This window comes from Myodes glareolus, chromosome 21 (assembly GCF_982192425.1).
Source record: "Myodes glareolus chromosome 21, mMyoGla1.1, whole genome shotgun sequence".
Lineage (NCBI taxonomy): Eukaryota > Metazoa > Chordata > Mammalia > Rodentia > Cricetidae > Myodes > Myodes glareolus.
In genome coordinates, this window is record NC_142046.1 from 24,492,203 (window position 1) to 24,519,476 (window position 27,274).

The window sequence follows — 27,274 nt, forward strand, 5'->3', positions numbered from 1 at the left end:
ATAGAGACATTAACATCTGAAATTCAAGGTCATTCTCAGCTACCTAGCAAGTTTGGGTCCAAATAGGGATATGTGAGACTCTATCTAAAAAATAAATAGCCATATACAAACAAAGAATGCTTCACATACAGAATTACTGTATTCTTATAATTGAAAAAATCTGGAGGACAAGCACTCTATAAAGAACAGAGTTAAATTTAAAGATTAATATTCCTCATTATTAAAACTCGGTGTATGAAAAGAAGTGGTTCTGAAATTTTCATTGTTGATCATTCACAATTCTTTGTTAGACTAACTTTCCCTGCCTAAAGAGCTTGGATTCATGTTTAACAACATAAATAAATAAAATTAATAACAATTGTCATGATAAGGGAAAAGGTGGTTAAAGAAAAATATCATTCAAATTCATAAAACTGTATCATTTTGTATCTCAAATATGCACTTCCTTCACATGCCTAGAGCAATCAAAGTCATCTTTTCCAGTACAGTACTTGAAACCTTCCTCTGGCTAGCTGTGGAGCCAGCATAATGAAGGGTTAAGTCATTCTACATTAGGATGTACCAGGCAATTACTATCTTGTATCATGGTATTGGCAGCTGAGTCACTCAAAAAAAGATCTCAGTGGTCATTCTGGAAGATACCTTGGCAGAAAATATTTCTTGATACAACATTTTTTTCTCCTTACTTCTCTCCCTACTTGTGCCTGACACTGTTTTTTAAGTCATTTTTAAACCTAGTAACACAGTGATAGAATAATCTATCAGTCAAATATTTCATTTTTAAATATTATGGATCCACATAACTCTTCTGTATTGTATCTCTTCCCACAGTCATCACTGTCCTTGTGACTACAAGATACTGTGTAAATGTCAATTTAATTTCACATTAAATATTTTAGATTAGTCAGCAACATACATGATATATTTTAAAAAAAATATTCAGAGGATGTTGTCAATATTTCTTAATAGTTCTGGTATTTTACCAATAAATAATTAATACTCAGATATCCACAGTTCAGTTTAAGAACAGGCAAACACTTCATAATATAATATATTTTCAATATATAAGAGCAAATTAAATACTCTTATGTGTTTTACTATACGATAAATTTTACCAAAGATTAATATACTTACAGAAGTTTAGTACATTTTCTAGATGTGAATATGTAGGCTCAACATTTATGGGGACAGATAAAACTTTGAATATGTCCACTTATGATTGCAATGAACATTTGCTTTTGATTCTTTGAGTAGAGGGACTATTTTTAAAGCTAAGCATAATTGTGATTTGGTTTTGTTGTGATCATAGTTGCAACTTATGCATTGACTGATTGTTTACTTTAATTGAGCCCTGGTGGGGTTTCTTAACGTCATAGTCAGACTGTCAACACTTAAGTGTGCTGCATATGCTTAACTAATCTCTGTGTTCTGGTATAGGAGCAGCTCTGACAACTTCTCAGCAATGCTTGTTAGATAACCATAATTGTTTATATAGAGGGCATTAGTTAAAATTAGTGACACTCAAGCTTTAGGACATTTTATGTTTTTTCCTTTGATTATGATGGCTCCAGAATTTTGAGGACCTCATGCCAGCACACAGTTTCAGACTTTCCCATGACAAGTAACAAAGATCTTCCTTTACTTTCTTTCTGTTTCTCTCTTTCGTTTTTGAATTCTGTTCTACACTTAAAGGATATATGAGAAATCACTCTAAATTAGACTGCACCCAGGGACTGGGTTCTCTGAACTGCATGTATTTGATATGTTTAGACATCAAAATTTTCAAATAGTCAAAGCAATGTTGATTTGTAAAATGTCAGGACAATGTTAATATCATTTTTCACTCAGAACAATATTCTACATGGATTTCCAACATTTGAGAGTTCTCATCAATCATTTCTTGCTTGCTATATCTATATAGACTTTGTCCATATTTCTCTCCTTTACTGAAGCTTTTCTATCAAATGCCTGCCACTTTCTAATTATTTCATCTTCATCTATTTCTATTTAGTATACATTTGTCTTCTCCTAATTTTTCCTTATATCAATTTCCTTTACTAATTTGCTATAATTATGGAACTAATATATTATAGAAATTAAAAACAATGATTTATTGAATCTAATATTTTGAAATATGCATATATGAATATTTCCTGTATGTTATTCTGATGTGAAGGTTGTTTGTTGTTGCTGTAATATATAACTGTACACTTAATCATGTACTAATACTATCTTCAATTATTACTTATTGGTTTATTAAAAATTTACTTAATTTTAACATTATTTTCTTTGGTTTTTCGAGACAGGGTTTCTCTGTAGCTTTGGAGCTGGAACGAGCTCTTGTTTTTACCTCTTAAAGAAAACTCAAATATGACATAATACAATAAAAAACTATATCCAATCAAGGGTTTTCTATTCCAATTCAGTGAGGACACATGTAAATATTAATTTAGAAGCCATCACCCATTTGTTTATGTAGAAAAGTACAATTTACAATTAAACAAACTTATACTTTTAAAATTATGTATGTATATATATTTATATACTTATATTATGCATATAAGATGACCTTAAATAATTGCTTCATGAAATATTTAAATTAATATTTTCTGCAGTTGGAAATATTGACTTGTTTATAACCTAGACAAACCTTTGTGTCTATGAGATCCATCCATGTTGCTAAATTCAATGTGATTTTCATCAGCCCAGTAGAGTCTATGGTTTACATAATCGATTGTTAGTGCCATAGGTCTAGAAATCTTGGTTTCTATGACAACACTCTGATTGGTTCCATCCATTCCGACACGGCCAATGTGAGGATACTCACAACAGTCAATCCAGTACAAATACCTAGGAAAGAAAATCAACAGCCATTTCGTTGACAGAAGCTGCTGGTGTAAAACATCACACAATATTTAACCTTTTTGTTTCACTGTTTCTAAATTAATTCTTGATATATCTCTGAACTGCAGCACTCATGGCAGATTTCAGTGCAAACTCTTATTTTATTGTTTGTTTTTTTCAAATTAATGATATAACACTGTTTGGGATATTTATTTATCATTCATCATGTTCTTGTTAATATACAAACACACAGATTATGAGCTTATTTTACATCTGCAAACTCACAGAAGCATAAAATTAATGAATACAAAGTGTGGCAGACATCTCTACTATTAGAAGGATAAAACAACCAGTTATTGTATCTTCCATCTATCTGCCTCTATATCTCTATTATCAGTTTTGACTTGTTACCCATTTAAACTATAGATGTTATTTCATTAGTTGGAATAAACATTATCACTGTACTGGTATAAATGTTTATATTTACATAATGTAAACAAAAAAATTAAAATCAAGTAGATTGCTTCTCAAAGCAGCTATATTTCAAGCCTATAAGAGCCCACAGTATTTGTTTGGCAGTGTATCTAGTCAGTGCCTTCATAGAGCTTCCTACCTCATAGCATATGCAAATTATGATACCAGAAGATCTGTGACAGTAATAGGAATGGGAGCAGAAAAGTAAAATTTATCTTGATACTCTTGATTTTACACTAATCAGCTTGAGTTAAATGTTAATTCTGCATCATGTGAAATGCAAAATACACAGGCAACACATTACCAAGAAATTCTGCTGTATTTAAACTAATTTGACTTGACTTAGAAAATCCCATCAACTGAAGATTTGAGTTAGTGTATCCTTTATGTCCTTTACTCATCAAAACTTGAAGTTTATTAATACACTGGGTTTTTCTAGAGGTTTTCTTACTTCTAATGCTTTCTAATGAACTAATGGAGATACATGTGAAGTAAGAAATTGACCAAAAAGAAGTCACAGTGACTAGCAGTTCACCTTGATTCAATAAAGCAGTGTTCTCCCCCATGTACTATTAACACTGTATTTGGGAGTATTGAAATTCACCTTTCCTGCTAAATATGATATGCTCCTGTAGGGTTTTTATACTCATTCATATCAGTTAATTTACTTGTGCTTATGCATTATTTCATAAAATATTAAGCACCATTTCGATAATTTTTGTGCTAAATCAAGAATGGTTTAAAATAGATAGACTATGTATTTCTATTTAATCAGGAACATGTGGATATATACAGTTATAGTAACACTTAAAATATCTTAAAACCAGGATATTAAACACAAATGCAATCAGCAAAAATTCTGAAAATGATTGCATGTGAAAGGCATGATTTTGAAATTCCTAACAAAATTATGTATTTCGAATGCCCTAAATTCATAGAAACATCATTCTAAACTTTAGCTTCATTTTTGATTTCTCACTCCAGACCTGATTTGCACAATCATCAATAGGTTGTCAAGTAGAATCAAAATGGCTACATCATTAAAGTCAATTTCTGTTCAATATTGCTTTCGAAAGCTCTTAAGTGTCCAACATCTGAAATTTCTGAACACTAAGTCCTCCTTAACTAAAGGGACTAAATATTTTATTTTAGTCATTTATTGCTATTGAAATGTGTGGACTCAGTCTGTGTCAGTTCCTCATTATAATTTCAAGTTATTGCTTCAGGGCTTTCATTATGTTATTTGTTTTACATGTGCTTCTTTAATTAAAAGATATGTCTGTGAACATGTAATTCATATTGTTTCTTCTACGTTCCCCAATTTATTTCTTGATTATGGTTAGTTTCTATTTCCATGTTAGATCTGAAGAGGTATGGTTGAGAAATGTTTTGTAAAACCCATATTTTTGTTGAAGCACACTTCAGAACATAACTGTTCTACCTGATAATTCAGGGCTTTAAGAGGGCAATGAAAATATCTCTGCTGTTGTTAGGCACCAAGAGACAATGATATCTATTTCTTTAGCAGTTTATAGTATTAGAATACAAACAGTCAACAAAAACATTGTTGCTTTATTACAGCATAATTGAACAATACATGATGATATAGGGTTGCTTGACTCAAAATCAGAAAGCTCTTCTCTTACAGTCAGTGACAGAAAAGGTCTAACACACCTTACTGCTCTACTTAAGTGGATGGAAGACTATACTGAAATGAAATTTCCCTTGATGATAGCGTATGTAGCAGATATTTCTAAGTACTGGTGGAGAGTATGGAAGAATATGAAAGTATGTTTGCCTAAATGGCTGCCCAAGTGAAATTAGTACTTGTGAACATAAAAATATTGACAAAAGTATTTTATAAATACATTAAAGTGAGTGCATGGCTATTTGAGGAATTTTTAACAAAATTTGGGCTTGCTTTAACCTGAAACTAATCTTTAATTAGCTTTGAAATTCCTCATGAAATGTAGCTTTTTCTTTCAGATTTTAGAACACAGCGAGACTTAGTTGCTGGTTGTAATTGTGTCACAAGGATTGCACTTTCTTTTCCAGGCCTGGTCATTTGAGGCACAGCATAATATATTATATATGATAATTGGCTAGTCTTTCATGATTGTGGTGTAATTAGAATAAGGAGAGACTCTGGTCTCCTGTAGGATGCAAGCTGGCATATTCTCAAAGACGTGGTATGTGGAGTCTTAAGGAAGCAAACCTTAGAAACAGGTTGCTTTCGTTCCAATTCCAAGTCTTCCCATGACTTTGTAACCTAGATTTAATTAATCTTTATGAGCCTAAAGTTTATAAAATGTTGAAAAAAATCAATAGCAACTTATTTTTATAAGGCCATAATGAAAAGTGTAGGTGCTAATACTTAAAGCAAATTTAGATAATTTATTATTTAGATAATAATAAATTTAGATAAATAAGCAATATTTATTCAGCAATATTATCTAATTATTCTACACCTCACATATGGCCTGTGTGAATTAATATTCCTTTGGTTTAATAATACTCACTCATTAGGATACTAGCTATATTAGATTATACCTGTGCAAATATACTATGCTCCTGAATTTCATGTATATTATCACTTTACTTTCTAAATAAAGTACTCATTAAATGGAACAATATTTTTAAAAATCTATATTCAAGAAAGGTACCATGACACTGTGAATGCTCCAAAGAGGATCTCCTGTTACCTTATGAAGTAACAGAATCTTCTCCTTTGACTATATAAGAATGATTTGGTATACATGTATGTTTCAAATTTGATAGTGAGTCTTCTATAAGCAAAATAGGTGTTTTTCCTTCAAAATAGAACTCCTAAATAATTACCTTTGTGGATCATTTGTTCATAATAAATAATATGACAATTAATTGTTCAATGAAAATATTTAGAGCTTAAAATTTTGACAGGTAATATACAGTATTTGTCTAAGACATGATAAGAAAAGTCATAGCCCTAATGGTACCTACTACATAATTACAACCATGTATAAATATTCAAAAGAATATCTGCTTGTAACCATAAGAACCATAAGAACAGATTCTGTGCTCTTAAAGAAGTGGTGGTTTGAAATAAATTAAATTATGAGCATCAGAGATGTCTTATTTTCTCAGAATTAAAGTAAGAAAATCAGAGAGACATCTTTCTCCTGAATTTAACTGTAAATCTGAACCATTGAAATAATCATGTGTGTTTGTTTCTTGTGGATTATGCCTAAATAAAATAAAAATATACTGTAATTTTAAAATTAATGAGAGGAGTGCTTTAGTGTAACTGCAAAGTCTGAAGGTATGTTTATTTGCTTTGCACACAAAATTAGAAATTAAATTTTTATCCTGGCCTCTCATTTCCTCACAGCAAGCATCCCTCCTTTATGATAGCTTCCTTTGAAACATGCAGGTCATTTACAGTTCAACTGCATATTTGCTTTTGCAGAGGAATGGATTCACGTCCCTAGAGCTATGACCCCACAGTCTTGTGTATGTTCAGTTTCCTGTTTATTGCCTGGCTCCACAATGTGTCTATCAGAAACAGTGGATATACCATAGTCTTTAAGCTAAACTTATTCACTTCTAGATGGAAATTTAAGGCATTATAATGAAAGACAGTTCTATAATCTTGTTTTCAGTATTTAGTGTCCACTTGGACACATTTATAAAATACCTCACATAGGAAAAACTGTTTCTGATGTTCTTCAAAAAATGTATATTATTAGAACAGGATAAACATAAGATAAATGGAATTTCTCATCCTATTAGGGCAACAAGCCATGCATGCTTCCTCTTTGTATGTCTTTTCCTATATTTCCCATATTCTTGGAAGGACTGGCATAAGCTGAAGTGTATAAATATAAATATCTTTACAGAGTGATTTGCTTTGTCATCACATTTATAGGCAATAACGGATATAGACAAAATTTTTTAACATGTGCTCATGTATTTCAAAATCAGAATGACACATGCTATTATTATTTAAGCAGATAGTTAATAAATTAGGAAAAAATAAGCAAAATATATCTTCAGACATAATATATGGGACTAAGGCACAGCTTACTGGAATACTTCTGGATTGTGTGTTTGAGACACAGCACTTCAAACAATAAGGTGTGCTTCTAATGATTTAGGTAGTGTATTACAAATTCATCATGTAGACTCCTTCTTTTATTAAAGAAAGTTTCACTTTTCAAATGGGAGAATTTAGGACTTGTGTGCTGCAAGCTTTTTTCCATTTGTTTGAGTGTTTCCTGGAAAAAACACTCTCATGCCATGGTGGTCATTTTGGTGCTTACAACTTTAATGTGATGCAGTAGAAAAATTATGGGACCAGAGTCTGGAAACTGAATTAAAGTCCCACTGTCTCTTCAAATTTTGGTTGTTTCATAGCATTAAACAGATCAATGACTCCATCGAGTCTTGACTTATAATTATGTCACATATGATGTGGAATGACTTAGCTATTTTTATTTAAAAAAAATTCATACATTTAGATGGCATCTCTGAATTTGGACCATCCTACATTTTATACTGGAATTATATATGGCATTCTCTGCATGAAGTTCTTTTTACTGCTGCAAAAATCTAGATCTCTTATTGCCTCGCTCTGGGGAACCAGAAAGCAGTGTTAAAAATGGCAGTGTTGAATTGTAGCTATTAAAATAGGTGGCTTTTACCATAAAAGATCTAATTTTATCTATTTCTTTGGTTATAAAATGGCATACATGTACTAGAATACGAATACTATCAAAAATGGAATCAAAGGAGTATTTTGTAGCATCCACAATAATTTATCCTTTACTATTTAATTGATATATTTAATGATGGGTTTATGTTGATGATAACTGAAGACTGCCTCGAGTTTATGGGGTAATAACTGTATCCTGGAAAAAATAAAACCCATAGCTTGATCAGCTCTACTCACTGGGCTTAGAGCAGTCTTTACTTCACAAACAGAAAATTCAGAAATAATATTTATGTTTATAAATAGGCAATGCTTTTTTCATTAGAGGTAAAGGATTTTAATGGCATATAAGAAGCCATATCAGATTAATTGAGTTTTTAAGAAGTACAATGGACCAAACATTCAAATAAAACATTTCTGATAAATGACAAAACACTCAAATATTCCAAAAACTTATAAATGAATACATATGGAGGCTTACTTTAGAATATCTGATCAATATTTACTGAAACACATATTAAAAGCACTCACATATAATTGTTTTGGTTACAATTGTTTTGACATTTTGTCAGTATAGTAAATAAGATATTTAGTATATATATAAAATAATTACGGAACTATATAGTGAAAAGTTGAAATGTGTACGCTCCCTTGGAAACAGCAAAAAATGCAAATATTGTCTGATTTTATATAGTCCAGCCAGATTAATGTTTAAAATTATGCTATAAAATATGTTGTGACATAATCATTTTCATGATATAAACAAGAGACACAAAAAAACCAAAGAGAGACTTTATTAGCAATAACCAAAATCTAATGGTGGCTAAAGTGTGACAAATGAATTTAATTGGAAAAGCACATTTTGTATAGTAAATTTAAAGTGCTACACTAGTCCTCAGCTGGCTACTGTGAAGGTGTTCTATTTTTACCACAACCAGCATTTTCTAGATTTGTTATTTTAACAAGCATGCTAAGTAGATTGAGATTCTATAGAAGTAAATTTGAGCATGTATTTATGCTACATTATAGTGTAAAATGTGAAGAACTGCATTCAATATCTATCAAAATAACATAATTGGAAGTGAATAAAGATATTCATAATCTATAGATTTTCACCACACACCATACAGTTTTGATGTATTAATGGGTAAAACATGCTGGTCAGAAATGCATGCAAAACATTCTTTATTCTCATGCTCTAGTCCCACCCTTTCACATGGCCCTCTGATTTTCTTCTTGAATGCATTTGATGATGCAATAGCCTTTACTATCTATGGACACCAATTATGTCTGCTGCTTAAGAGCAATGTTTACGCTGTTTATAGCTTTGACCACATTAACACTGAAACCCATATTTTGAGTTGTCTATCTTACCTTTTTTTCACAATTTGAGGCATCAACATCAGCTAGATCTTTTTTCTTGTTAGTGATTTAATTGTTTAGAAAAAAGTAACCTTGTTCAAATTCTTAGAAAGCAGACATTTTGAAATAGCTTTTAATTTCATCGCTTTAATGCTATAACCATATTTAATTGGCTCAAATGGAAAAGGGTCTACCAATTCATATATTACTTTAATGTTGATGCTATTAGGCCTAGAGAATTAATACAATGGGTATAGTCTAAAGCATTAAGATTTTTGACAGTTCTACAAACCCGGCTCGAGGATCTAAACACAGGTCCCTGGGAAACTTCAGCCTTTTGCTAACAAGTACAGTAGGGTACAAGCCACTGAGTTTGGAGACTTCAATTATCCTTTTCTCTGTGTCAGACCAATAAAGGTTTTTTCCAATCCAGTCAACAGCAAGCGCATTTGGAACAGCAGTGTTATGCACTACCTAACAAAATAAGAATTAAGAAGGTTAATCGCATAAATGGCTTCAATAAGAATGGACAATTGTTTTTTGATTTTTACTGAGATACAGAACTCTATTTAAACTGAAGAAATTAAATTTAGATAAAGAAGAGAACAATTTACCACAACACATTACTTATTTAGAAGACATTACCCAATGTGTATTTAGGCTTTCAGAGGTAACATGCATTTAAAGAAAAACATAACCCCCCACAAACAAGTAGATGCTCAGTTGATAACTTCACTTTACTAGAGTTCATCCTCTCAAACTCTGGGAAAAATGTTCTATTACATATACACACACAAACAATTATTAATGTTTACTTAAACGATGCTGTCATGGCTTTGGTAATATTCTCCCCACTCTCCTAAATCCCCCTGCCCTATACAGCAGTAGCGTAAGACAGCAGTGCACCCTGTATTTAAACACAGCCAAGTAGAAATAGAGTTTTGGAATCATCCTTTCTCTAAACAGCCAGTGGTAATGAGCGTGAAACAAGAAGGTTTGAAACAGCCATGATGCTGCCCTAATGCTTTGACTGCAAGACATACTTGCTTCTTTTGCCTGCCCCGTTCCATATTTGAAAACTGACATTGTTGACTGTTCGATGAATGTCAGTGAACAGTTTTATTCTGTGGAAAAGGGATGATTTTTTTTAAATTCACAATACAACGTTGTTTAAAGTAACAATAGAATAAGAATTGGAAGGTGATAGAGATAGAGGTTAAAAAAAAACTCAGGTGTCTTCAAAATATAAAAGTAACCATTAATAAAACAGTTCTTGTGAGAAAAACCATGATTGAGTTTGAACACTGCAAGATTCAAAGATTTTATGCAGACTTTCAAATTTTATGAAACAACAAAGTCTGCTCATTCTTTGAATTGCAGCCATTGATCTATGAAGCCAGCCTGCTGCTGCAGTCATATGCTTCAGATACTACCCTGGCTCACAAACCAATAGCCTATATACATATATTTTAAGATTGCACTAATGTTTCAAAAGAGTTGTTTCAATAAAAACTAAAAACAAAAACATAAAAATAATTGATGTTTTATCTACTTGAAACTTTTGAAAAAATATCTATCATATCATATATTTATTAATATGTGTGCATATCAGCATGTGTCTATATATGTGAACCACTTGCATGTTCAGTATCGACAAATACCAGACAGGGCTTTGGGTCCATTGGGACTGTAATTACAAGTAGTTGTGAGCCACTTTATGATGTTTCTGGGAACTGAAACTGGGTCTTCTACGTGCATATCAATTGCTCTTAGAAGCTGAGGCGTCTCTCAAGACCCAAATTCTTCTGTATAGTCTATCTTATAGTGCACACACTGACCTAATATTTTATTTAAAACTTAGGGTATCATTGAGAGGTACCAAATCGCTCATGTCTAGAATGTGACATATATTTAGTTGTGAGCTAATAAAACCATTCATAGTTGTATACATGCTGAGTACATTTTAGCCGCACTAAAAAATTTTATCTACGCTCCATTATTTACACTATTAATCTTATCTAATTGTAAGAAAGGCTATTAAAATAGAACCTGAAAATAAAATAGCTCATTTTACAAATTTAATATTTATCAACTTTCCCAGAAAAAGTGTAAAACAGAATTTAAGCTAATTTGTTATGTAAAAAATTGTTTGCTATCAAATAAGATTTTATAACTTTGTCAATATTACCAAAGAAGTATTCAATAATCCCATTTATGTAATGTGAAGCTACCTTGGTATCACTTCCATTTAGACACATTCTGTTTATCCGACTTCCATTGGGTCTGCTAGAATCAATCCAATATATAAATTCTTCTCTATAATCAAAGTCGATTGCAATAACATTGTTTAATCCCTAAAAGTGAGATGAAGTACACATTCTATTAGTATTATTTCTAGTGTTTAGAATCCAGAGAAATAATCATCTTTCTTTAAATATTGCATATTACTTGCATATTACTATAACATTTGTGACAGATATTTTAAGGACATAGTATGTTTGAAATTTCTTCATACAACACATTTAAAAGAAAGATTATCCATTTAAAAATAAAATCCTAAAAAAAAGCAAAAGTTACCCAATATTTGCAATCTTTTAAATAAATGCCAACAATGTAAAAAAAACAAAAGACTTTTTAAGGAGATATTATAGCTTGAAATTCATGTCTCTGCCTGCTTCCAAACTCAAGTAGGATCAAAGGTCTTAATACAAGATGAAACTATTGAAACTGATAGGGGAAATAAGATATCAAGAGAGCATATGAACGTTTCAGGCACAAAATATACAAAATTAGAGCACTGGGAACAGGAATGGTCATAAATTTTACCCCAACAAAAGAGTTCCTTGCAAGTGATACCTGTTGGGAGAAGAAAAATCAGCTTTCTCTAATAATGAAATATCATTGGGTTTATCACCAATACTCTGGGGAAGGCCCCATGTCCATGAATAGATGGTTACCAGAAAATGAAATACACTCTTTTTGTGCAAATTATGCTTGATTTGAGCTGTGCATTTGTTTGTGTGTCATGATATTTATTTATTCATCTATTTATTTAAAGAGAAAGAGGCAGAACTTGAGGTTAGGTTGTTAAGGAGACCTGGAGAATATGAACGATTTTGGGATAGGAAAGAATGTGGTCAAACTATAATGCATGAATAATGCAAATAAAAGATAAATCAAAAGTGTTAAAAGGAAATATAACAGGAAAGACTGGTGAGGAGATAGGGAAGATGGCTCCTTTATTCACTGAAGTAAGATTATAAATGCTGTAAGCAGTTCTAACAATAACCCCTAATCCAATTCACAAACCTAAAGTCCTATAAAAGTCAGAAAAACCATTTCTTCTCCAAAATTGGTGAGTCTTTCTCTTTCTTCCATCCCCCCATTATGCTGAACATAGATATGATCTTTTCTAATGTTCTCCTAATTCGTGACTTCATTACGGCTGTCCAGGCTTTGCAACATTCTCCTAACAATGCTTCTTTAAAGGGTGATCTCATTCCAGCCTCTTTTCTAAAATCCTGGAACTCTCCTCTTTTATTTATTTGTTTTATTCTAACTGTAAGTAGAAGGTCAAGTGAAACAGAAATGGAGTAGAAGAAAAACAAAAACAGGGCGACAGGGGAGAGAAGTAGGGGAAGGATATGAATAAGAAAAAATAAGTAGAAAATGTCATACTGAAATCATTTGTTGGCTAATTTCAAAGTTAAGATAAGTAAAACCCAAGAAGATAAAATGAATCAAAATAATGAGTTGGAATCCTATAGCAGAATCATCAAAAGAACCATAATTGTTTGCTTTTTAACCAAGACTTTTTTTTTAATAATGAACTATGCTATTACCACCTCCGATGCCCATAAAGAACTGACAGCCCAATTGCAGCTCTGTCCTCACGTGTATTTCACTGAGCAGCTTTTTCTATCTTGAAAATTTCCAAAGCCAACACAAGAAATACAAACATTCAGGTAGGGGGAATTTGAGGTTGTCCAGGACAAAAAGGAAAACTAGGCTTCACAGGAGTTTCATTCAAATCCTATGCTGTGATTAATTGGGGTTGTTATAATCTATACAGGTAGGTTCAGGAAAAAAAGTCACATGCACACGAATGTAAGTCACTCCGTGTCTGTGACTCCCGCTTTGCTTTAATTTCCACCCCCTAAAAGGCAGTGTCTTGGAGATTTTGCAACCATGTTTTGAATGGTGATTCTTCCCAAATTTGTGAGCCACCGTATTTTTAAAGTAGAAAAAAGCATCTGTTTATGAATATTTCTTGTAAATGATGTCACAAACCCAAAACGTATGACTTTAAATAAAACATTAATATTCAGTAGAAATATGGATTTAGTATAATATGTTATGTGGAATAACTAGAAAAGAACAGCCATTTAATTTAGGTGGGCTACAGTATCCTTAAGGTACTAAGCGACACATGGATGTTCATCTCATGAATCGGAAAGGATGTGGAAATGGCATTTCATATTTCAAGTGTCATTTTATACAAGATAGCATCGTATTAGAATGAAAAGTTGGAGCATTACATGGTGAGCATTTGACCAAGGAAGAGCTGGTTACTTATTCCACTTGATAGAAAATAGAGGAAAATTCTCCGTTCAGGGCTATGGTTATATATTTTGTATCAAGTAACAAAAATAAAAGTGAGTAAGAACTAGAATGGCTTATTTCATTCAAAGGCCAGAGAGGTTGTTCTTATACGAATTATTTCCAATTAGAAGATAATTGGTACTATATATAATTGATACAAACCCTGAGATCCTCGCCATAACTTTATTTCTCTAAGAAGCTTAACTGCGTCAACCTTCACCTTAAAGTTGGTCTATCTCACAGTTTAAATGAGTTGCAGTACTAGGGTTGAGCGTCTCCACCTCCAGGGAGTCAGATTGACTGATTTGGCTTTGTTTGGGGTAAGGGGCATTAACAACGGTGGTCATTCTAAAATTTGACAACAGTTTTCACTTTTACTCTAAAACTTTATAACTTGGTATTAATAATCCTGTCTTAGATTCATATAGTCCTTTAAAAGAATATAGCCAAGATTAAATAATTAATGTTCATACTTTACTTCTTCTCAAGAATCTCTAAGAATTACAGCAGAATGTGAATAGATACCATCCAGGAAATACAAGTAAGGAAAAAAATTGTTTTCTTTCGATTTCTTTTTCATGAAGATTTATTTAACTCTATTATTAATAATATAAATGTCACAGGTTCAACTCCTAGGCATAATGAGAATTAACACAGGCAGCTTCCTTTCACTTTGTCTTCAAACTATGAAAATGGAGGCCAGTACCCACAAAATCACATGTCATTGGTCATACATAAACTAAGAAATACCAGGTGGTAAAATAATCACTCCATTCAAGTCTTCACTAAGCTCCAAGGAATAAAAGCAAATCCATTCTTGTCTACACTGCTAGTTACAAATGACAACAAAAACTAAAATGAGTTAACATTAATTATGTGAGCACCAGCTAGAAATTAGAGAATGGTTTAATTAAACTCACTGAACATATCTGAAGTGACCATGAAAAGTCAAAATCTTAAAAAATCATGTTCATATTCTTAAGACTACTTCTTAGACAGATTAATAAATTCATGTCAGTAATCTGAAACTTGTTTTTATTCAAATGTTTCTTCTCTTCAGTAGAATAATGTATGTGAACTAGGATTTTGTGATGGTTTAAAAGTTCATATGGCTGCATGGAGAATTTTGTAAGGAGAACATACAAATTTGCCTCTAACTTTAGCAAGGAATTATCTGTAATTCTTGGTCATTGTCCTCTATGTTTTTAACAGTGATTCATTTAAATAATCACAGTTCAGATCCAAAATTAGCAAATCCAGTATAATAAATAAAAACTGCCAATACAGAGGAAATGAAGCATTTTCAGTCCAGCCGAGGTAACCCATTATCTGCAGTCGTCACTTAATGCTCACTGGACAGTACAGTGCTCTCTCTGTAGAATCATATGCAAAGAACTTTAAAGCAGCCAGAGGTGCTGCAAAAATAAGGTCTGAAAACTCAGGTCATCCTTATGTCTCCAGAGTTGAAAATTGGTTTCATCAAAGTTCTGTTTGCCTTTATCATTTCTGTAGGTGACGTTTTGTGCCCTTTGTTTCAAGATGATTAATTTAGGAAATTGCATGTTGTTTCTTTATACAATTTTGCTGGAATAAAGGCACTGTTAGAACCAAACTGGATTTCATATTGGAAAGCAACTTGACTAGTTTTCATTTCAACTATACATGTTATTAAAGTATATTTCTAAATGTGGCATGTGAATGTACATTATAACTTGCCTTTAACAATTATATTTCACAGTATTTATGCTAAGAAAACATTCTACCCTTCATTATAATTTACATAACACAATTGTGTGAGATTATTATTGACTACAATTAAAACAGTAAAATTGAAAATACTAGAAAAATCATTCTTCCTAAACATGTATATAAAAAATACAAAAGTTCAGTTGAAGATCCTATATTTTCATTTATTTGAACAGAGTATCAAGAGATAATTACTCATCCTTTTCCTGTATCTTTAGGTACTATCTCCAAATGGGGTGGGGATTATTATGTTCCTGGGAATACTTCAAATTTTATAATGTTATGATGAATTAATGATGCTCAACAAAAATTATGTATTTCAAGAAACCCTTGGGCCAGGTCAGATGCTAAGGTTTTATTTAGCCTTAGTGCCTGCTTCCTCACTCTGTAGTCACCACAAACAGGCAATTTCCACATAGACATTGGGCTGTTATGAACTTTTAATATACCCATTTCTTTGATATTTCTATAAATTTTCCTCAAGGAAGCATCTGAAGTCCATTTCACTCAGGTTTCATGATTGGCAGTAGTAAAGGTGTGAACAGGAGCAAAGTCTATACTGAAATGTTCCTACTATGTCATATGGTTTATAAGTTACATAGAGGAAAATCTTTTTATATTACTAAAAATCTAAAAATCATATTAGTCACTAAAGACAACAGAAAGAAACATTTTTAAGAGTCTTGAACTACAAGGCTTTGTGGAAAAAACAAGAAATTGTCACAAAAATGGTGACTATATATTCAATGCTTTTGTTAGCTGAGTTTATAAATAGGATGTTTAATTATCTCGCCTTAAACTGACAAAGTGCAGTATAAAAACTAGATTGTTTAAATTAGTAGTAAAAATATCTCAATCTTATTTATTTTCCAGAACGAAGAAGTATCCAGAATTTGGTAGTATGCACAGCAGTTTGGGCAGAATATAAAATAATTCTAGAGAACACTGTGCCACTTCTAATATGCCATCCACTTGTAACACAGCATTTCTAACAAAATTCTCAGCCTGAACTATGCTCTGCCATCTTCCCATTCTTCCACACAGCATCATACAGTAAGTTGGGACACGTTGCTAAGCATTGTCAAAACAGTGATGGTAAGTTTTTGTCTACAAACATGCACATATGTAGTGAGGGGCTGTGGGTAGGCCTGCTTTTCGCCTCACCCGGCTCCCACACGGCTAGCTTAGTCCCAGAAATAACAACACATAAATTGTATTCATTTAAGCACTGCCTGGCCCATTATCTCTAGAGAGTTAGTTACTGACTAACTCTCATATCTTGATATTAAACCATTTCTAATAATCTGTGTAGCACCACGAGGTGGTGGCTTACAGGAAAAGATTCAGCATGTCTGACCTGGTGGCTGGCTCCATGGCTTCTGCCCCATTGCCCTCTTCCCAGCATTCTGTTCTGTTTACTCCGCCTACCTAATTTTCCGTCCTATCAAAGGGCCAAGGCAGTCTCTTTATTGACCAATGAAAATAACACAATAGACAGATAACCCTCCTCCATCACACATAGGAGCTTCATACGCTGAAAATCTTAGTTTTTCTATGTGCACAACTTCGCTGCTCTCTGGGGAAGCAAATTCCCTGACTCGCCCTCCTGGAAGTGACATACCTGCTTTAGAAGTGTGTAGTTGGAGCCATCGGTGCTAATTTTTCTTATCTCATGTTGATCAGCGAGAATTAAGAAAGGTTCTTCATCTAAAAGCAAATAGAAAACTGTATTAGACATTTTGCACTCATGACTTTCTGTTTATGTTTCTCTCAGTTCAGTGTACAGCTGTATAGATGAACATATAGTTCTTTTCTGAGTAAAACAGCCAAAGACACCTATATTGTCTATAGCACACACCCAGCAGGCAGAGCAGGAAATGTGAACAATTGAACATGTGTCTCTCTTCCTCTCAGGACTCTTAGACATTAGACAATGTATTTGGTAGTAGGAAATACCTACTACTGTGTGTATTTGTGGAGAATTTCAGAAAAGGAAAATGTTTAGCTGTGTTAGAAGCTACAGTAGACTCAGATATTTAGTCAGGAATTCCTTCTCGATAATAAACCATTTTTAAGTTCCAGATTTTGATATTTGTTTTTCTTTAAATTTTGCCACTTCTCATTGTTATTTTCAATTTTTTGTACATTTATAATACTTTCACAAATGTTCTTTTGGCATGCCTTACTATCTTATATATTTTCATATTTACAAACTTGCATGATAAAGACATGTTAATCTCCAATATATTATGAAATTTTTCTTTGAGTTTTCATTTAGAAGCAAAATAAATTCTTTTTTTGCTTTGTTTTGTTTTGTTTCTTGAGACAGCATGTGGAGCCTGTCCTGGAACTAGCTCTTGTAGACCAGGCTAGCCTTGAACTCACAGAGATCTACCTGCCTCTGCCTCCCAAACACTGGGATTAAAGGTGTGAGCCACCACCAACCAGCTTGCAAAATAAATTCTTAAAGAAAAGCAGTTCAAAAGTTTTGTATATGCATTGATTTGAAAAATTATTTAAGTGAAGTCAATAAAGTTATTTGTTTTGATGATATCGAAAAGCTAAGATTGACAGAATTTCCCTTTTATGTCACTAACAATCAAATATTGCCTTGTGTCATTTTGATGTGTGTAACTGCTTAAACAGAAGATTAAGATTTTCTAAATAGCTACATGATTTATATGACGGTATATAGCAAGATTTACTGTTATTACTACCACTACTGGTCTCTAGTTCTCTGTGGTAGGCATTTATGCATAACTGCATGTGATACAGAAGAGAAGAAAAATGTCACAGTACTGTCTTCGACCTTGGCAAAAGTGATAATTGTCTGTGCCTCAGAGAAAGCATGCAGAGAAGAGTTATGCCATGTATATGCAATCTCAACATGTTAAAAACTCTTAGTTCTTCCCAATATAGCAATGCAACCTACTCTTAAACAGAGAAGAATAAACATGGTGTGCAAAGTCACTGTATCAGTATTCCAATACCAAAGGAAGGGTTCTGACTTCCCAGACACAGGAATAAGGAATACATTCAATAAGAAGTGGCCATAAAATTCAAAATCCATTTTTGTAACTGGGCTTGGATCATGAGCAAATTCAATTCCCTACCTGAGAGTGACCTGCAGCCATTTTGGTTATTGGGCTTTATTTCATAGCCTTCTGCACAGTGGCACTTGTAGGTTCCATATGTATTGATGCATTGTTGACTACAGGGGAAGCCTGAAGAACATTCATCAATGTCCACACATGTTTTGCCATCATCCTTCAGTTGGAATCCAGGCCAGCACTTGCACTGCGGAAAGAGAGAAAAATGACCAACAGATGTCAATGTCATTGTCTGTTGTTTTGGTTATCACTTTAGCAAGGTTCAACCTAAAAGACACTTAAGTAATGGAAAGTCATCCTGTCACCTACCAAATAAGCTTAGTAAAATTACATATATTATGCAAAGTTAAAATAGCATCTGACCTTCCAAATCTGGGAAGATTAGAAATGAATTGGCACCACTAAAGCCAAATAGCTAGAAAGGAGTATCATAAAATCCAGACATAAGACATTACTTCTATTTGATCTTTTACTTTTAACATATATTTTTTATTATTGGAGATTAAACTACAATTATATTATTTATCTTCTTCTTTTTCTTTCTCTAAACTTTTCCGTATAACTATTCCTTATCTCTTTTATATCAATGTCCTCTTTTTTAGTTAACTGTTGTTAAATGCATATAGGTATATACTTATATATTCCTATATATGTAAATAAAATCAAAACAACTTTGAATAATACATGAGAAGTTTTACTGTGGACTGAAAGTGTACTTGGTAAGTGTTTATTGTTAATATTGTTGCTCTTGTTGTTAAACTTGATCTATTCCGTGTTTAAGTAAGAGAATTTGTGTTAAATGTTCTTTCTATTAAACTTTATCTACTCTATTTAAGTAAGAGAATTTGTGGATATTGAAAACTGAGTTAGGAACAAACTTTTGAAAAAGCTAATATAATCTTCTACAGCTATTAATTATAGATGTTTTGTGGGCTTCATCACTTATTTGAGAATGAAGGAGATGGCAGAGCATTGTACATCTTAGGAAACTATTCAGGTGACAGATGTTCATAATATTAATTCATATTTTAATATAAAATATTCATATACAAGAAAAGAGGTGATACCTGCAAATTAATGTGTCCAGAATTTAGATAAATGTGTTGTTGCCGTATTTGTATGAAGAGTGAATCCCATAACCCAGTGGGTCTAAACCTTCCTAATGCTTCAACCATTTCATACAGTTTCTCACATCATGGTGAACCCCAACCTTAAAATTATTTTCATTGCTACTTCATAACTGTAACTTTGCTAATATTATTATCTATAATGAAAATATTTGTGCTTTTTTCATGGCCTTAGCTGTCCCCTGAGAAAGGGTCCTTCAACCCTCAAAGAGGTCATGACCCAGAGATTGAGAACTGCTGTCCTAATCCCTTAGAAATTCCAACTTTTGCAATTTCCATCAATATATATCATAAGGCTCAGCAATGAGATGCATTGTTTAAAACTCTATAACCCACTGTCAGTTGAGGAAATACTCTAAAACCAATAGTCTGATTTCACAGTCTTTCCATATCTCAACTGAGATTGTAATGTCCATCAATAAAAACCAACCTGAATCATGAGCTAGTGATTCAAGCGCAGCTGCTTAGACTAAATTTGTGATGTTCACAAACACCACTACACTCTGCACTTAAATGTATGTATGATGAGACAGATTATAGTGGTGACACCTTTAATCTCTGCATTTGGGAGGCAGAGGCAGATAAATCTCTGTGTGTTTGACCTCAGCCTGGTCTGTAAAGTCATAAAGTGAGTTACATATCAGCCAGAATTACTACACAGAGAAAATCTGTCTAGAAATACTGAAAAAAAATACAAGTGGAAAATACTAGAGGAAGGAAAGTCAGTGAGTAAAGTGTCTGATCTGCAACAGGAGAAGCCTACTTGGAATCCCTGATATTTATGTAAAAACCAATTGAGAATCAGAGAGGGAATCTGCAAAAAGATATGGTAGCGAGTGATCAAGGAACATATCGCCTGCATCCATGAGCACTGACACACATGATTACATGGTCAGAATTCACAGGCATGTACAGACATGCATGGACACGCACAATAAATTCCTGTGGCATTCAATTCACAACTTCTTTTTTTAAATAAGGAGTTAAAAAAATAAAAGAAAGAATTTATTAGAAAGAGAAATGAAATCACTTAAAAGTACTCGAAATTGGACCATATGATAATGTAGTTAGGAAGCCAGAATCTGACTGTTGGACACATAGGGATGTTGAATCAAAGCATTTTTTAAGTTGAGGTCTGTAGAATGGCTGCATGCTTTTCAGAGAATCTCTGCATAAATGTGGTTCCTGAAATCATTGTGTCAGTGTCATACTGACAGAAGCATTTATCACACACATGACTTCAACAAATCAAATTTATAGAAAAGTATTTCATTGAAGGTAAACGGCAGAACATATATATACATATATAAACACACACATATCTGTGTGTGTGAGTGAGTGTGTGTGTATATATGTTTATACATAATTATATATGCTACTATATAAATAAAATTATCAGATTTGTATAAAATGTTTATGTTTTAAAAGTGAAATATTTAAAAGTATTTTTTCTTCAATCTAATAACCAACTTATTTTTTAAAAATCCTAAATCTGAATTGTTAAAATGTAACAGTAAGAAATTCTAGGATGCTAGTATGTAGTTTTATAAGATTAAAGGTTCATTTTGTTTCCATATATTACAAAGATATAGGGTAAAAAGTGATCACACCTTTACTTGAAATATTGTAGAAAATATTGTGAATACTCAATTCATCTTATTTCTTTCATCATTTGGAATTATTCCACATTCTGATTTATGAAAAATTACTCTGGACTGTGGAAAACAGAGAGATAGAGCTATCCAAGCTTTTCTTGTTATTTTCAAAAAGTATCTTTAAAGTTATGCAGGATTTTTGAACAATATTTATTCTTTTGCTTTTGCAATATAATGGTAATATTTTATTCCCCAAGTATATGATAATTTATTCTTATTATCTCTCTAAAATTTACATTGAATCAATTATAGTAACTTCTTAAAATTTTTTTATTTATGTGTGTAAGAAACTGAGTGTGTGCCGTGTATGCTGGGTGTGCATGTGTATGCATGCCCACATATGCAAAAGCTGAGGTCAAAAGAGCTGAATAGGAGCCTAGTCTTCTATCTTCTGCCTAAAGGTTTTAGTGTCTCTAAATGTGGTCTCACCACTTTGGGTAGCTGAGTAGCCACTGGAATGCCAGCAGCTTCCTGTCTCTGCCCTCAATGCTAATTAGTAGGTGTGTACTGCCACATACATTTTACATGTATGTTGAGGATTTGAACTCATACGATCTTGTCTTATTGCTTTCAGAACAAAAGTGTTCTTACCAACCGATTCATCTCCTCAGACCCTGATTTTCACTTTTTAGTGATTATGCTAATGACATTTTTCTTAATATGTGAATTGCTCTTTATTCCTAAGGTCTATGATTTTCTTTTCTAAGCAGGTTTCATTGAAAGACTGAGGGATGATTTGCTATCATTTTATGATGGTATTACAGCAAGAAATAGGTTATTAGAAAGTTTTTCATTCCTTGTAAGAAAGAAACTCACATAACATATTTTTCAGGGAAAATACGAGCATTGCAGTGGTGGTTTGACAGGACTTGCTCTTACAGATTCCTGTATTTGAATGCTTGGCCCATAGATAGTGGCACTGTTAGGAGGTGTAGCCTTGTTGGGGAAAGTGTGTTACTGTAGGTGTAGGCATAAGGTCTCAGGATGTTCAACTAGGCCTAGTATGGCAGTCACTTCCGGCTGCCAGTGACTCTGAATGCAGAACTCTCAGCTCCCTATCCAGCACCAACTCTGCCTATATGCCACCATGCTTCCAACCATGATGAAAATGGACTAAATCACTGAACATTAAGGAGACCTAATTAAATATTTTCCTTTATAAAAGTTGCTGTGGTTATGGTGTCTCTTTACACCAATATAGCCCTAACTAAAACAATTGTGTGGGACACATAACTCTTCCACTCAACCGCCATCCATAATTATATGGTGTACATACGGACAAAAGCCCCCCCCATATGAGTGTGTGTTTGTGTGTGTGTATGTATATATGCACAAACACGTATATCCACGAATATAAATGTGTTCATGTATGTGTGTATATGTCCGTATGTATATAAATACATATGTATGTATATATGTGTATATATGTATAGGTAGATGCTAGGTCGATAGAGGTAAACAATATGAGAAATATTTGGTTTTAATTTTCTTAACTATTTTATTTATAATACTGATCATCTTATTTTTAAAATACATGTTTTATTTTATTGATTAATCTTGATATATGCACATTTGCATTTAAGACAATAATTTAAGGCAATTATTCAGACTCTTCATAATTTTTAAAACTATATTAGTGTATTTTGTAGGGAATTTTCACCTCATTATTAAACACACTCAGAAAAGTCAACATGAAATGATATTTAGAAGATTTTAAGCATCAAATATTACAGGATGAAGGATCTGAAGGTAATGCAGTGTGAAAACATGGTCTTCTATGTACCTATTTTCCTTCCAACAGACTGTACTTCTGGGCACTAAGATTTCCTCACAATAAGAACCCATGAATATAATGATATAAAATGAGAATGAAAATCTCATTTTATATCACACACAAATTATCCAGAGATTTTGGTTTCTACGTATTGTATCTCTTTCTGTTATGGCATTAAAAACATTAAGTTACATTAATTGCAAAAAACAAAATCAGAGATTTACTTTTAGTATGTCTTATGGTATATATGTTTATGTTTTATTAAAATATAAAAATATTTATAAAACTACTATTTCTAATTTCAACTAATTGTTTACAATTCTATTAAAATCTTCTTGTTGTATTCAGTAAACATTTCTGTATTTTTAATGATGAAAATGCCAAAAATGTGCTTCTATTCCCTCGGCTTGTAAACATTTGCTGTGAAAGTTTACTATTCGATACACACTTCTTTATTAAGTGTGGTCCTGACTCAATGGCTGTGCCTCCTTCTTCCTGTGGTATAGTGCTTACACATATCTCTACGTTGTTCGTCTCTAAGATCAACAGCCTTTTCTTGCAAAATCTAATCCATTTCGGAAAAATATAGCTTCCTTAATGCTTCTTAATTTCATTTTTATTTTTTTTCTGTGTTAGGGATCCAACTTAATATCCCATATATGCTAAGCAAATATTCTACCAATGACCCTCACCTTAAGAACTGATATTTCACTTTCTATTTTTATTTTCTGTAGGAAAAGTCTGAATGTTGATATTCCTGGAATATATAGGTATATACATACACACAATTATTTTGATGGTTTGAATGAAAATCACCTCCAAAGGGTCACAGGTACTAGCACTATTAGGAGGTGTGATCTTCTTTTAGTAAATGTGACCTTGTAGGAGGAATGTTATCACTGGGATTAGGATTAGGGTTTCAGAGTCTCATGGAACACCTGATATCCACTGTTTCTTTCTTCTGTGTGGGGATCCAGATGTAGAACTGACAACTCCTTCTCAAGTACTGTGTTGCCTGAATGCCACCCTGCTTCCACCATGAAAGTAATGGACTAAATTTCTGAAATGTAAGTCCCAATTAAATATTTCCTTTATTAGAGTTGGAGTTGGTATGTTGTCTCTTCACAGCAGTAGAAACCCTAAGACAGAAGTTAGTACCGGTGACTGGGTTTTTTTTCTGTGACAGACCTGACCATGGTATTTTTGGAGGAATGTGGACTTTGGGACTTTGGTTTAGGGAAACAGTAGAATGCTTTACACACATCTTAATGGACTATTACTAGTTAAAGCATAGAAGACGTTGGTGCTGGGGGTGATTTGAACTTTGGGGAGCCTGGACCAAGGGGTTTCAGAGGAAAAGAATGTTAGTATGTGTCCTAGAGCCTGCTGTGATATTTTGGTGAAGAATGTAGTTGCTTTCTGCTCTTTTCTAAACAATTTGCCTGAGGTTAAACTGGAGAGTTTGGGATTAATTTCAGTTGTGGAAGAGACTTCAAAACAGGCTCTCATGAGGACTGTGTTGCATGGTTATTAGTAGCCATGCATATGCAGAACTATAATGACAATGAGCCAACCGCAAGGAAAGTTTCAAAATGTACATTTGGGGAGAAAAGATGCAACAGGAAGTGGTACAGAGCTAAGACTTGTGTTCAAGGACATTAAAAGATAAAAGAAAATCCTGATGTTAAAAGAAATGAAGGGAGCGATGACCTCAGGGCAAGATCCTAACTAAGCTTCCCACTTGTGAAAAGAAATTAAAGACAAGAGCAGTGCCACTTCTGGTGTGCACACCTTAAATCCCAGCAGTCTAGAGGCAGAGGCTGGCAGATCACTGAGATCAAGGCCAGCCTGATTTACACTGGGAGTTCCAGGACAGTCGAGCTTAGGCTTTGAAGGAAACCACTGCAAACAGAAAGTCGATGCAGATACAATTGACAGAGGGATCCATATTTCAGTCCCAGCAAGCAGCAGGACTTGGCAGCTTCAGCCATGTGGTTCTGACTTTAGAGTCTAGGATAGAAGAAAGGTGCTCTGTGGTCTCCCTCCACTACTACGGAAAGCAACTGAGGCCAGGTGAGTGTCACGGGGGTCACGGTGCTTCTCAACAGCAATAGAAACTCTAAGACACATATATCATATAATCCTTATCAAATGGAGTTAGATAATCATAATAACAGAAATTCAGAGATCAAAAATAGTCAATTTGCTATTTGGTTGAAATTTTATTATGCAGAAATGTGTCTTCGAAAACTAGTCCACAGTCAGGAAAAACTGCCTGACATCTTCATGCTGGGCCCAACATTTTTAACTCAGGCCTTCCTTACAGAGCTCATCAAGTCCCTGCTGAACCACTGGTGATGAGTGAAACTACTTGTTCTCACTACATGACTTAGTCTTTGAGACTATGAAAGCCTGATGTATTTCTTATTCTGATAGTTTGTAAAGATCTCCCACGAATATTTGTGACACACACCCCTATGTTTTCAGATGTATCTGTCTTATGTGAGTCTTTTAGCCATATGTAGCCATTACATCTGTGTGTGTCAGGTACCCATCGAGGTGAGAAGTGGTTGTTGGATCCCTCTGAACCGGAGTTACAGACAGTTGTCAGCTGCTCTGTGGGTATTGGGAAGTGAACCTGGTTCTCTGAGAGAGCAGACAGTGTTTCTATCTGCTGAGCCATTTCTCTAGCTATTGCATTTATAAATGTATGTAAAATCACATGTTAAGCTTACCTTTGACGAAGTAGCATGTCCATAGATGTACACATTTTCTAAGGTTCTACAGGTAAAGAACTCAGTAGAACAAGCTCTATCCCCAGCGATATTTCTAATTGACTATAGGCTACCTCTTCAATGAAGACCTAGCCATTTGCAAATTCTCCTGACTCACTGTCCAGTTCAAAATATAAAATAGTAGTTTTGGAGTAAGTTATTTTTACCATGAGGTTGGGAACTGTGCCCAGGACCTTGCAGATACGAATGACATGTTTTATCAAAGGAGTTGAGGCCTCAGGGTGGAAATTAATTGTTCTTAATGGAGTTTTCCAATCAATCATGAATTTTAACAGTACTGAGTCAATAGTAGTACAATACATCTATGACTTTAAAAGCTATATCTCTGTTCATAATTTTTCCATGAGTCATTCTCTTCACGAGAACTGTACTGGTAAAATGTGATGAAGTAATTAGGTATGAATTAAGCCTACTGTTCTTATTTGAAATTCTAATAATGCATGATTTGTATATTTTCCTTCATAATATTTATGATCATGTAGCTTTTTAAGTTTTAAAATAAATAATGGCCACCCACTGCACTAAAAAGATGTGCAGAAGGAAGGAGGAGGAATGAAAATTTACATTGCATGTATCATTTTATAGCTATTATCTTCTTTCTGTCTCTAAACTCTTCCCTTTCCTTATTCTGAAAGTTGTGACATTTTATTATCCCTAACAATGTTCTTATAACTCTCATATATACATTATTATCCTTTTTCAGAGAGAAATCCTTCTGTAAATCCTTTTACCTAGAAAAATTTCAATGCTTTTCAAGTTTTAAGGTCATCCTGGAAATAAAGTTTTTATTGTATCATTTTCTGACGCTTCATCTGATTTTCTATTTTTGATGAGTGCCTACCTTGTAACTTACTGGCAAATCCTGGCAGTCTTGAGAGCATCCACTGACTTTCTTACTCAGACATTCATTTATGTGGCAGTTTCTCTCATCCGAGCCGTCACCGCAGTCATCCCTATTGTCACAAAGACCACCGCTGGGAATGCACCTACCATTTTTGCACATAAAAAATGAGCTGTTGCATGAATGTTCTGCAAAAAGAAAATAAAACATATGGAATATAAAAGACATGTCGCTGTATGCTGTTGTTCTAGGAAACA

At 33.3% G+C, this 27,274-nt stretch overlaps 1 protein-coding gene across 2 annotated transcripts in view; it reads right to left on the minus strand.

The window, feature by feature from the left end:
* Lrp1b (LDL receptor related protein 1B) overlaps positions 1-27,274 on the minus strand; it is a 1,858,137-nt gene that overhangs the window by 234,421 nt on the left and 1,596,442 nt on the right. For both annotated transcript variants that reach the window (XM_087899923.1, XM_087899922.1), the window contains exons 55-60: positions 27,018-27,205; positions 18,829-19,012; positions 17,337-17,422; positions 11,599-11,721; positions 9,660-9,841; positions 2,651-2,850 (exon numbers count right to left, since the gene is read on the minus strand). In XM_087899923.1, coding sequence (XP_087756049.1) covers positions 2,651-2,850; positions 9,660-9,841; positions 11,599-11,721; positions 17,337-17,422; positions 18,829-19,012; positions 27,018-27,205 — 963 coding nt within the window. The remainder of the gene's footprint in view (positions 1-2,650; positions 2,851-9,659; positions 9,842-11,598; positions 11,722-17,336; positions 17,423-18,828; positions 19,013-27,017; positions 27,206-27,274) is intronic.